Below are 13281 nucleotides of genomic sequence, written 5' to 3'. Positions count from 1 at the left end.
GCCGAGACCCAAGTCACTTGGGAAATGGGAGGAGAGAGGACCCTCTATGCGAACCTCACTCGGGTTCCGTGCAGGGTTGAGACTCTTCATCTGTGATTTCTTACCCGGTGGGTTGAGTCTGTGAGAGACGACGCTCTCGTGAGCTGAGGCAGACCTTGGAAGCATCCGGTCGGCTGAAGCTTCCCTGACGAGGATGACGTTTTAGAGCTCTCCTTTTTGTTGTTGTTGGTCTGGGTTTTAGTCTGAATGATAAGATTTTATTTGTAAAAAATAATTTATTTATTCACGAGAGAGAGAGGCAGAGACCCAGGCAGAGGGAGAAGCCAGGGTCCGTGGAGGGAGCCCGATGCGGGACTCGATCCCAGGACCCCGGGGTCCCACCCTGAGCTGAAGGCAGGTGCTCAACTGCTGAGCCCCCCCCAGGCGTCCCCTGAATGATAAGGTTTTAGGTTTTGGCATCAGGTACTGAGGCAGAGACGCCGTGGTGGGTCAGGGCCTGTGTGGATTTTTGTGACAAATAACAAAAATGGGCCACAAGATCCAGAAGAGCTCAGCAGGCCCCACGGACAGCCCTCTGACTCGGGCGCCCACCGGGACCCCCTGGACACCAGCCTCTCCCCTTTGTCCTGCCAGTTGCCACGTGGATGGGGATCAGACTTTGTGTCCCTGATTCTTGTCACGTGGACACCATTTTTGACAATTTTAACTGACCGTTGGGCATGCCTGGGCCGTGACCGGGGCCGGGTGCACAGATGCCTCGCAGCGGCCGCAGAGGCCAGGTTCTCTCTGTGCAGCACCCACGGCGCCCGGGGAGCCTGCCCACCTGGCATGGGGCGCCCTCTTGGTGTGAAGGCCGGCGGCAGCGGGGGACCGAGGCGTCACCAGTGTGGACCTCGTCACAGCCAGTGCCCCCTGGAAGGCCAGAGAACCGTGAACCGGTGTGCGTGCGACTGTGCTCTCACCCGCTGGTGCGTTGCTTTCAGAGACCCCACCGTGCTGGTGATGCTGTGCAATGCTTTGGCTCGGGGCTTGATTATCACCTGGATTCCCACCCAAGTGCCAGAAAAATCTAAAAGACCCGTGCGCCCAAACCTGTTTCATATGCCCCTGGACTCGGGAGCCAGCTCTGAAGTCAGAACTGCTGTAGAGGTACGGCCCCTGCCGCACGCGAGGCCGCGGGACCCCACTCAGTGCGGGGAGGTGACAGAGGGCCGGGCGGTCGGGAGGGGGCTGGCCACGGCCAGGAAGCAGGGTGCAGGGCACAGAGGGGTGGAAAACATGCATTTCTCTAAAATTAAGGCCTCCGCAGAGACCTGGACGTTCCCGGGGAGGCTCAGGGCCCCGGGGCTCGGGCTCCCTCAGGGTATGTGCGGGTCAGGCCGCCCAGCTTCAGGGCCGGTGCCCACTTGAACCACCGCTGCGGTCTGACTGGGAGCCGCGTCCACTTATTTTTAATAATAGGGGCTTTAGCTCAGATTTCCCTGTTCAAAATTCAGGTCCTATGAGCGAGGAGCTGTCTGTTCTAGGTCTGCGAGTTTGCCCTGGGCCTGACCGACGGGACTGTGCCCGAGGAGGTGGTGCCCACCAGCACCCGGCAGCAGCTCATCGCCACCTGGGTGAAGGCCAAGCAGCTGCTGCAGCAGCAGATCGGGCCACGACTGGGCATCGATGAGCAGGTGCCGGCGCCCTGGGGTGCTAACCAGCATCCGGGGGTGCCCGCGGGCTTGGGGAGGCTTGTCCCCACCAGCCAGGACCTGTGGGCAGGCGCCTCTGGCCGGAATCTTCCTCTGTTTCCCACCTGAAGGGACAGCGGGGTGGGCACCCTGCGGCCTCGCCAACGTGCATGAGGTGTGTGGCGGGGAGGCCCCCTCCTCCCGCTGAGGAGCGCTTGCCCTCCAGGAAGGTCTGTGCCCGCTGAGGTCCCTGCCCTGGCCACAGCGTCCTCTCCTGAGTCCTCTGGCCTTACCTGGTGCGGCACCCAGGCTGGAGGGAGCCCCCTGAGCTGCCAACACCAGGCCGTGGGGGTGAGGCTGGGCGGGCGAAGAGGGGCCCGGCGGGGGGGGACAGGAGGCCCGTGGCCTCTGCTCCCCTAGACGTGGGCTCTGAGTTGGTGGGCAGCCAGAGGGCACCTGGGCCGCAGGAGGGCAGGCCCCGCCCCGCCGGCCAGCCCAGCCACCACCTGTCACAGCCTGGAAAGGGATCTTGGAGAGAAACAGGCACAGCAGTGGCAGGGGCCACGTGTCCTGGGGCCACGGTCCCCGTGTCCAGCGTCCTTGGGCTGATGGATGCTGCTGCTTCCTCCCCCAGAATCCCAACGAGGACGTGAACTCAGTGACGCGGGTCCTCGTCGCCCTGGAGATGTACTCCTGCAACGGGCTGGGCCTCATGGACTTCACCGTGCCCCCCTTGGCCCAGGTAGGAGTCCCCACTCCGAGGCTGCTCCTTGGACATGGAGCCGGGGTCGGGGGCCTCCCCTGCGGGGGGAGGAGGGACTCCTCGCCCCATGCAGTGACCTCGTCCTCACCTCGGAGTTGGCGCCGTCCCTGCAGGGCCCCTGAGGTCCCTTCCTCACGGGAGCTCGGCGCAGGGCAAGGGCAGCCCATGGGGCTCACGCGGCCGCACTAAGACCCCCCCCCGCCCCAACCCCGGAAGTTGGTGAAGATGGCTTCCGAGTGCACCTGGTCAGACCCCCTGGTGGAGCTGCAGACCCTGATGCGACTGACCCACTTTGCCCACGTGGCCCACGACTACGAGGTCACCATGCTGTGCTCGCAGAAGGCCGTCCAGATGGGCATCCAGTACCTGCGGATGTGTAGCCCGTAAGTAGCACCTGACGCCCGGTGTCCACATGACGCGGACTGACTCCCCGCAGGTCGAGGGGCACACGGGCGGCGGCTGCGTGCGGACGGAGGGGCAGGCAGGCCGAGGTCACGTGCGCACCAGCCCCCCGCAGCCTCCCCGGGTCACCGAGCTGCCTGTGATGGGCAGAGGCGGGGGGGCGCCTGGAGCCACGTGTGCCGTGCCCGAGGCACCCAGAGCTTTGACTGAAGTAGCCGTGAACGTGTCCCGTGAGTCTGGAAGTCCCTGGGAGGACTGTCAGCGACGGGAGCACCCCCGCGCCCGCTCTCGGGGCCATGGTGGCCAGGGCTCCAGGACCTGCTCCGGCTCCTGGCCCCACGCCCGGGAACACCCGAGCCCAACCTCTCCCGTCTGTCGCTGCTGTGACTGCGTCCGAGGAGAAGACAGCGTCCCGGACGTTCTTCTGGGGTTATTTACTGAAAATGGCAAAATCACCAACTGAAGGGTCTGAAGACGTTCGTGGTGGCCGAACAGCTGGTCTGCTTGTCGGAGGCCAGATCGCAGGCGTGCCTGCCACCCTGTGTCCCCAGCCCTGGCCGCCCCTGCAGCAGCGCGCTTGGCGGTTGAGGGGTGCTCCGTCTCCCACTCTGAACCCCTGGGGACGGGGATCCGTCCGCTGTATCTCAGCCGCAGCTCCACGGCCTGCGTCAGACACATCTGATGTGTATTTGGGGGCCGGCGAATGGAGGCCACCCGAGATGTCCTCCCACCGCTGACCGGCGTGTGGCCAGGGCCTCAGCTCAGGGGCTGGCGGGGGCACCGTGTGGCCGGGGGTTCTCGGGCTGCCTCACTCACACCCCGGAGCAGCTCTCTGGTGGGCACCACGGCTCCCACGTTGATGGGAGAAACTGAGGCAAGTAGAGGTCGAGTCGCTGGCCTGAGGCCACCCCGCTCTGGGCAACAAGCCCACACCCCCAGAGACCACTGGACGCTGCCTCGGATGTGACCGGGGCCCCCGCTCTGTCGGCAGGAGCGTGCTGGAAACTGCCGGAGACATCAGCTGTGGCCCCTGTGAGTGTGCGTCCCCGAGACGGGAGCCCTGGGTGGGGGCACAGGCGGCAGGAGAGGCCCTCCACGGAGCGGCTCTGAGGACGCGGCCCAAGGAACAACGTCCGTTCCTGCAAAGTACTGGGAAACCATCCGAACCGAACGGGGGTTCCCCGTGTTTGGTTACTTTACATAACTTCCCCGGAATCAGCCATCACAGTGGCCGCTCGGGCTCTGAGAGCACCAGCTGCCCTCCTGCCTCAGACGGGGCGCAGGAAGCTTGCCCTGGGGGCGGAGGGGGTGGACTCGGGGCCGTAAAGTCCTGCTGGGGGGCTGTGGTCCCGGCTCAACACCGTGGGTGGCGGGCAGGTGAGGCGTGGCCCTGCAGGGCAAGTCGGGGTGGGCACCCAGGACGCTGGACTGCACGACCAGTCAGGACAGGGCAGTGCCTGAATGAGCCTGGGGCTCGGGGAGGCACCCAGGAGGCCCAGGCGTCGCTGAAGCAGAGGCAGAGATTTCCAGAACACCCCCGTCATGGACGCGTGTTGGGACGAGGTGGAGCTCGCGGAGCTTGCCCCACGGGGGGGCGGGGGGGGGGCGGAGAGGTCAGCGGGCAGAGCGTGAGGCCTCTGGAAGGTGGCAGGAGCCGGCAAGTCTGTGAGCACACGGTCGGCTAAGTCCCCGAGGAGCTGAGCATGTGGCACCTGTGCCCGCCAGCCTCGCCCCAGGTGCCCGGGCCCCCCGAGGTGAGGCGGGAGCCGTGGGACGTCAGGAAGGCTCCCTGGGGAAGCAGAGCTAGCCGCCACCGGGCCTGTCATTTCTCACCACAGCACCGGGGGCCTTGCTGTCGGGAGGGACCCTTCCTCCAACAGCGTGCACTGGTGTCGGTGGTGGTATATTTGACGTCGCTCGGAGGCCAGACATTATTTTTTCTCAACAATCTGTAATAAGAGTTACTTTGCATCCAAAAGGAAAATCTCCCGCTTTTCGACTTCCCACCCCAGGCTTACCATGCAGTGGGTGGGCACCGAGGGGTGGTCCCGGGCCACCCAGCCCAAGGGCTGCGAGGAGACTACCACTGCTGGCCTTGGCCCATGCAGGCGTCCGTGCACCGAGGTGGGACGTGCACCTGGCCACCTGCCAGGACATCTGGCCCCAGGTAGGCATCGGGGGTCCCTCGCCCGACCCCGGCTGCCCGCCAACCAGCGTGAAGCTATGCCCGTCAGCAGATGGGCCGAAGCCACGTATGGAGAGCTCCCCAGCAGCACCTCAGCCATACTCTTAAGTAGGGAAATCAGTCCGCGGCGCGGATTGCACAGCGATCGGAGGAGAACGTTAAGAGAAACCTCTCAAACGTATGAAAAACGCAGCATTGAAGAAACACAGCACCGCGTTGTTGTGGAAAATGAATAACGAAGGACCGAGGATCTCCTGAGCAGAAATTCAGTGCAGATGAAGTGTGGGGGAGTCTCACAGGAAGTCGATGAAAAGGGCAGATGTACAGAAAATGGGACCGAAGCCAGAAGACACGCGGGACGTCTAACTTTCAGACTCCAGAAGGAGCAGAGAATGCTCTTGAGAGAGAAGTCTGAGTGAGGGGTGACGCAGAGGAAGCCCGTCCCGTGAGCAGCCCCGCCACCACGGAGCCGCAGAGAGAGCGAGGAGACCCTCGGGTGCAGGCCACCGGGACCGTCGAGTCCCCACAGAGGCACCTACGAGCCCACAGGAGACAGAAATTCAAGTCGTCTGAACCCGTCCCTGGAAGGTAGAGGAAGAATGGAGCGTCCTAAGTGGAAATTCTAACTCACCCATACTTATTGTCAAATCTATGGGTACGGAAAGCCATTTTTAGACGGACACAGACCTAGAACATATATGTCCCACACACCTGTTTTTAGAAAGCTCGTTGAAGGATATGCTCCAGAAAAACAAGGGAATAAACCAAAAAAAGAGAAGAATGTGGGATGTTGGAAATAATAGATCCAACCCAGAAAGTTGTCAAGCTGTGCTGCTCGCTGCGAGAGCCACCGTGTAAACTGGGGCAGGATGGGGGATGCCCTGGGGAGTGAGGGCAGGGAAGCCAGAGGACCCCGGGTGTTGTGATGAAGGAAAATAACACAGTGGACAAAAAGCCAACCGGAAGCTCCAGGAGACCCCGGAGTAATACGCAGCTGGACTTCCCGGTGAAAGCCACTTGCGTTATCACGGTGTTTGCTGACATTTTAGTTTAGGATCAGCATTTTGTGACTATTTAACAGAAGATCAGTGTTACCGACTTTGACGGTGCCACAGTGAAAGCACAGACAACACACTTCGGGGGGGAGGGGTGTTGCCGTGATAACGTCCTCACCCAAGGAGGTGACCCATGGTGTCACCGGCTGCGGGTCCACCAGATTGGAAGCTAGTGTGATGTTCTTTTTTCTTTTTTAAGATTTCTTTCTTTCTTTCTTTTCTTTCTTTCTTTCTTTCTTTCTTTCTTTCTTTCTCTTTCTTTCTTCTTTCTTTCTTTCTTTCTTTCTTTCTTTCTTTCTTTCTTTCTTTCTTTCTTTCTTTCTTTCTTTCTTTCTTTCTTATAGACATAGAGAGAGAGAGAGAGAGGCAGAGACACAGGAGGAGGGAGAAGCAGGCTCCATGCCGGGAACCTGACGCAGGACTCGATCCCAGGTCTCCAGGATCACGCTCTGGGCCAAAGGCAGGTGCTAAACTGCTGAGCCACCCAGGGATCCCTAGTGTGATGTTCTGAGGCACATGCCGCCCTCAGCTGTGTCACCGGCTGGGAAGAGGGCAAAGGAGGGTCTGAGTGATTAAGCTCCGTGGGTCGCTGTGAGAGCTCCGTAGGTAAGGTGTGGGGTGGTCCGATGGGAAGTCAAGTTCGATGCCAGGGCTCTCGAGGCAAGCGCGTGCCTCTTGGAGGACAGCTGTGGATTTAGGGGTCACTTTCTCGGGGGAACAGCACGAGGGTGGGTGGGTAGGAGGTAGTTACTCCTAACCATGTGCAGGTTCCGCTGCGATAAAAATCCAGCACCGCAAAGACACTGTCCTACAAGGAGTCGGTCCGTGAGCACCGCTGCGTTAGTCCTGTCGTTGGGCTGAGGCTGACTCTGTTGCTGGTTCAGGGCTGGTCAGGAGGGCACAGCCAGGGAATGCAGCACAGGTGCCCTGGCTTTGCCATTCTTTGTCAGGGTCTCTTAAATTCACTTTCATTTTAAAATGACGAATCTTATAAAAATACAAATATATACATACAGTAACAGGGAAATAGAGGTACTGTAAAAATTTAATTTCCACTTTGACTTTTGGAACTCATTTGTAGAACATCACCGTCCTCTGGTGGTAACCAGCGTCACTGCACCCCGTGGGTTGCCGTCTCGCCCGGGTTTGACTGTGGCTCTGACGGTTCATCCCCCACCCTCGGGTGCTAGCTGTGTCCAGGCATGCTGCTCAGTGCTCGGCGGCGGGAGAGACCGACACGAGTGGTCCTTGGTTGTGTAAGAGACGCCACACTTTGCGGTGATCTTGCCGGTCGCTCAGAGCACTGGACCCTGTGCCTGGTCAAGCAGGATACGTAATCACACTCAGCCACATGGCATGCACCGCAGATGATTCTTTTTTTAAAAAATTATACACAATTCAAATTTTTGTGCTAATTTTTCCATTTTGCAGGTTATATGTACGAACTCTAGTACGGAATTGGTCACAGAGAAAGTTTATAATAGCACTTCACATTCAATAGTAGAAATAAATTTTAGTTCCTGGTGAAAAATAGTACAGTTGCTAATCAATTAGTATTTTTCACCTCTGAGTGTTTAATTACCAGAATAACTTTCATGTTCACAGTATCAACGTAAAGGAATATACGTTAATAAGAAATTTTATGTGGATCCCTAAGAGCACAAAGTAGATTGAAAGGAAGTAGTCTAAGAGAATCTGGGACATTTCTACTTGGTTCGACATTATTATTTTATTATTTAACATAATCATCAGTGTTGGGTCTTTATATAAATTCGAATGTCCCCTTTTCTACCATTTCTGCCCATGATACAGTAATGGACATTACACTCTTGTCCTGTGGAAAAGAACTGTAAAGATTAACAAAACACATGAAACAGTCATTCTCAGGCATTGGACAACAGATGGTCCAGAGCAGAAATTTTTGCAAGAAAGGGTCTTCAAAGGTGGGCTTCACATTTCACTCTGACCTTCTGCCATGTGGGGTTGGAGGGCTGTTCAAACACCAGATGGAAGACATCCTGGGATAAAACAGGGTCCCATGCTGGGGGCTGCTGAGGCAGCTGGCATTTACAGGATATGACGTGGTGAGAGAGGAGGTTTCTGGACAGAGCATGTGTGCTCACAGGCACAGAGGTGTGGTCTCTAAGCTGAAGACAGATGGTGGAACCTAGAGTTGGCCAACGAGAGTCAGGGACGCGTCACTGAACTTGCCAGGCACTCTGGAAGACCGCACGTTGGGGATAGGGTGGTGAGGCCTCCTGTAGACGCGCCCTAAGAAGCCTCATTCGAATCTTGATAGAACAAGCTGAGCCACCAGTAAGTTAACTGCCCGTCAGAAGGAAACCCAACCTTCCTCTAAAGGAAGACGTCAGCCACACTCTCGACAATGGAGCCCTTACAGTGTCCAGCATGAAATAAAAAACCACTAGACACGTGGAAACACAAGAAGATGTTCTCCCCTACCAGGAGAAGACAGTCATTAGGACAGAAACAGTCGGGCGCCTGGGTGGGTCAGAGGGTTAAGCGTCTGCTTTTGGCTCAGGTTGGGATCCTGCGGCCTGAGGCTCGAGTCCCGCGTCGGGCTCCCTGCTCAGTGGTCTGCTGCTCCCCCCTCTCCCTCTGCCTGCCGCTCCCCCTGCGTGTGTGCTATTGCTCCCTCTTGTGAAATAAGATCTTTTTTAAAAGAAGAAAAATCTGTCAATCTAAAATTGTACGCCCAAGAATGGCCTTCAGAAAATGAAGGCAAAATCAAGATGTTTTAAGGTAAACTAAAGGTAAGATCGTCCATTCCTAGAAGAGATGTCAAAAGAAATTCTTCAGGCTAAAGGAAGATGATACAGCTGATGGAAACCGGGCCCAAGAAGCCGTCGAGAGCACCCAGAGTGGCGAATCTGTGGGTAAACGCAAAGCCTTTCCCCCTCAGTTCTTAAATGCTTTAAAAGATATTTGCCTTTTGTTTGAAACAAAAGTACGCTGAATTGTGGGATTGTTAATATAGAAGTAAAATGCACGGCCGCGGTAACACGGATGATAGGAAGGACGTGCGTAGGAGTATATTGTTCAGAGTTCTTACGTCGCCTTAACCCAAGCTAGACCGTAACTAGTTAAGGACGTTATGTTGTAATCACTAGAGCAAGTCCTAAAAAAATAATAAAAAAGTATAACTAAAAATCCAATAGAGGTGACGAAATGCAATGCTAAAAAATAGTGGATTGACTCAAAAGGGGGGAGGAAAGAAACAACATAGAGATTGAAAGGCAAGCAAGGCAAAGGGAGGGGTCGACCCCAACCACATCCAGCTGTCTAGGTAAATATGCCGGGTGTGTTGCACTGGATACAGTGAGTAAGAGCCGACGAGAAGCTGTTTGCAAGAGACTCTCTTCAAAAATGAAGACTCGAGTGGCCCGTGGAGGGAGCCTGCCCAGGTGCCCCCGGGGGGGAGGTTCGGGGATTTGCTCCCCTCTAGCGTCGGACCGGGGCGATGGGGTGTCGCGTGTGCACCAGCCACAGCGCGGCCACCATAGACATTTAGGGAGAAGGGCTCGCACATGACGTGGGTTTGCATCGAAACTGTGGGCCTGAGCTCTCAGCACGCAGCGGGGCTCGGCCATCCTACGAGGCGGGAGCCAACAGGGGGGCTTCTGGTGCTCAGCTGTTGCTGCCGCGCAACAAAACGACAAACGAGTCCTGTAAAACCCCAGTTCACGATTGTGTGTCGTGGTTCTGGGGGCCGACCGGATTCAGCCAGTTAGTCGTGGTTTGGGGACCTTCCTGAGGTTTCCGCGGATGCCTCCAGGGCTCCTGCCCCCTCCTGCATAGCGCCTGTGTCCCCCGGAGAGCGGTCCTGCATGTGCGGCCCTTCTCTGTCTCCAGGGCCGAGACGGCGCCGGTGGCGGAGATGCTGAGCACCACAGCCTGCGTCCAGGGCAGGAGCATCATGGAGAACCTGAAGGGGAGAAAGCAGCTGCGCCTGGCGGCCGCGAGGGCCTTCATAGAGGCCGCCAGGTATGCCGCACCGTGCTGAGTGGCCAGGGGTTTGGGGTGCACACCACGTAGGGGAGATGGACGGCACCTGCAGTACCACGGCATGAAGGGCCCGGCGCTTGGTGGGGACCGTCACTAAGGCTGGCCCTTCCTTGGTGACCCTTTGTGGTGACGCCCACCCCACCCCTGGACATGAGTCATCAGAGGGAGGGGGCACGTGCATCGTGGGGTGCCCTGTGGCACCCAGCCCCACCTCCTCCCTGTAAATCCAGGAGCCTCCCATGCACCGGGTCTGCGCCCCGCCCAGCAAGGAATTCCCTTTCAGGTTCGGGGGCATTGCAGGGAGCAGCGCCCTGGTGATGCTGGCCGCGAGGCACTACTGGAACACCTGGCTTCCGTTCCTGTCCTCTGCCGTCAACAGGAGGAAGACCAAGAACGTCATACAGAAGATCATTAGCATCATCAACAAGACCGAAAGGAAAAAGCAGGTGTGCCGCGTGGGGCCGCGGTGGGGCGGGCTCCCTCCAGAAGGGGCGGGGGACATCCCAAGGGAGACAGACCTCGGGGAGCTGTTGAAACTGGAAACACGAAGGCCCGCAGAGTGGGGGGCTCGGAGGACGGCGACCTCTCCCAAATCCCAGCTGGGCGAAATGTCACCCCACCCTCTGTGCCCTCCGGAGGACGCTGGCCCACACCAGAAAGCTCCAGCAGGAGAGAGGAAGGGGACGGGGGGGGGGGGGACAGAGGGTAGATTCAGATGGCAGAAGTCAAGGTGTGACCACCCGACGCCCTCCCCATCACCAGCGCGTGAGGTCTTGGTAGAGGGACTGCCCCTGACTGGCTCCCCGTGTCCGGCTGGCCCCTGAGCAGGCACCGCTGGGCCCAGAGCCAGCGTGAGAGGGTCCGTGGAGGTCCGTGAGGCGGCCCTCCCGCCTGCTGACCACGTGTGTCCTGAGCACGTCCTGCGCATTCCCAGCCCCAGCCCTTGGCCCCCGCAGGCCCCTGGCACCTTTCGCATCTGCCCGGGAAGGCCAGCCTCATGCCTATGAACCCGCGGTGTTCAGCAGGGCCCCGAGGAGGGCAAGGTCTGCAGGTCAGAGGCGTTGGCAGACCGAGGTCCGTGGGCAGACAGTAGGGCAGAGCCCGTGGACGGAGCCGGTTGGGCCCTCGGCCCAGCGCCCCACGGAGCCTCAGAGGCCAGCAGCCAGACGAGCTGTGGGAGGCGTGGCGGGGACGGGGACGGGGACGGGGACGGGCACCACAGGGGAGCTACCCGCTGCGCTGACTCCAGCGCTGGGCTCGTGGCAGGAGGGCCCACAGCTGCGTGTGAACGTGTGACCGGGGAGACTGCCGTCCAAGGGACAGCAAGAAGAAAATGGAAAATCGTAGTCTCACATAAGCAATCGGTCGATGCTTCCTATCCCCTTACTGAGGTGTTGAGGAGCTCTGGCGGTCTGAGCGGGGTGGGCAGCTGCCGCCCATGGGCCGCATCTAGCCTGTCTGCTGTTTTTGTAAATAAAGTGTCATCGGGACACGATCGTGCTGTTCGTTTACGTATTGTCTGTGGCTTGGCTACCACAGCAGAGGGGAGTAGTTGTGACGGAGGCCGGGTGACCCGCGACGCCAGAAGTACTTAGTACCTGGCACTTTACGGGAAAGGTTTGCCAAGCCCGGGCGTAGACGTTTATAAAACTTAGCCTCAAGTTCAGTTCTTGCCAATGTGCTTTTTAAAATTGTGGTAAAATACACATAACGTAATATTTACCGTTTTAACTGATCGGAAGTATACAATTCAGTGTGACCTTCACCAGTGTCTATACCTGAAGCCTTTTCATCATCCCCGACAGAAACCCTGTCCCCGTAAGACAACAGCTCCACTTCCTGTGTCTGTGAATGGGGGGCCCTAGGTTCCTCATATCTGTGGAATCATAAAGGCCGTGTCCTTCTGTGTCTGGCTGATTTCACTCGGCGTAGTGTCCTCAAGCTTCGTCCGTGTCGTAGCAGGCGGCGGCATTTCCTTTTTATGGCTGCGTGGTATTCCACTGTAGGGATGGACCACAGTTGGCTTATCCATCCATCCATCGATGGACGGGATTTCGCTGCTGTGAACGTGGGTGTACAGGTATCTCCGTGTCCCCGCTCTCAGTTCTTTTTGTCGTGTACCTAGGAGTGGAGTTGCTGGGTTATATGGTACTTGTGTGTTTAACCTTTGGGGGAAATGCAAAAGTATTTACCACAGAAGTTGCACCCTTGTACATTCCCACCAAACCTTCTGATTTCTGCACCTCCTTGTCAGCACTTGTTAGTTCCCATGTTAAAAAAAAAATCATGCCCATCCCAGTAGAGAGGTACCAAGCGGTACCTCATTGTGGTGGGTTTTTTTTTTTTAAGATTTTATTTATTTATTTGAGAGAGAGAATGCATGTGTGCACCCAGAAGTGGCAGGAGGGTCAGAGGGCGAGGGAGAAGCAGACTCTGGGCTGAGCAGGGAGCCCGACGTGGGGCCCAGTCCAGGACCTGGGATCATGACCTGGGCCGAAGGCAGACGCTTCACTGACTGAGCCCCCCAGGAGCTCCCACGCCTCATCATGGTTTTGATTTGCATTTTCTGATCACTAATGATACTGAGCTTCTTTACATTTGCCGATTAGCTATCCACAGATTTTCTTTGGGAAACATCTGTTATGTGAGCGACCCCTAACTCTGGGAAATGAACAAGGGGTGGGGGAAGGGGAGGTGGGTGGGGGGCTGGGGGGACTGGGTGACGGGCACTGAGGGGGGCACTTGGCGGGATGAGCACTGGGTGTTATATGTTGGCAAATTGAACTCCAATAAAAAAAATTTTTTTAAAAAGAAACATCTGTTCAAGTTCCTTGCCCATCTTTGAACTGGTTTGTTTTTTGTTGTTGAGTTGTAAGAGTTCGCTGTGTATCCTGGACACTAATCCCTCATCAGGCAAAAGACTTGGAGATTTTTTTCTCCATTTGTTTGCCCTTTCACTCCCTTGGTGGAATCTTTTGATGCACAGAAGTTCTTAATTCTGATGAAATTCAACTATGTTTTTCTTCTTGCCTGTGTTTTTGGTGTCACGTCCATGGAGTCATCACCAAATCCAATGTCATGAAGAATTTTTCCAGTGATTTCTTCTAAGAGTTGTATAGCTTTAGCTCTTAGGTTTAGGGTTGTTTTCCCTCACTTTGAGTTAATTTCAGCATAGGG

General features: G+C 57.2%; 1 protein-coding gene across 1 annotated transcript in view; it reads left to right on the top strand.

The window, feature by feature from the left end:
- CFAP46 (cilia and flagella associated protein 46) overlaps positions 1 to 13281 on the top strand; it is a 95184-nt gene that overhangs the window by 31866 nt on the left and 50037 nt on the right. The window contains exons 19-24 of the mRNA XM_055346327.1: positions 984 to 1149; positions 1527 to 1676; positions 2308 to 2415; positions 2653 to 2819; positions 9952 to 10083; positions 10388 to 10550. Coding sequence (XP_055202302.1) covers positions 984 to 1149; positions 1527 to 1676; positions 2308 to 2415; positions 2653 to 2819; positions 9952 to 10083; positions 10388 to 10550 — 886 coding nt within the window. The remainder of the gene's footprint in view (positions 1 to 983; positions 1150 to 1526; positions 1677 to 2307; positions 2416 to 2652; positions 2820 to 9951; positions 10084 to 10387; positions 10551 to 13281) is intronic.

This window comes from Nyctereutes procyonoides, unplaced genomic scaffold (genome assembly GCF_905146905.1).
Source record: "Nyctereutes procyonoides isolate TBG_1078 unplaced genomic scaffold, NYPRO_anot_genome, whole genome shotgun sequence".
Lineage (NCBI taxonomy): Eukaryota > Metazoa > Chordata > Mammalia > Carnivora > Canidae > Nyctereutes > Nyctereutes procyonoides.
Note: the sequence above shows the minus strand (reverse complement) of the source record. Positions and strands in the feature narration are given on the sequence as shown.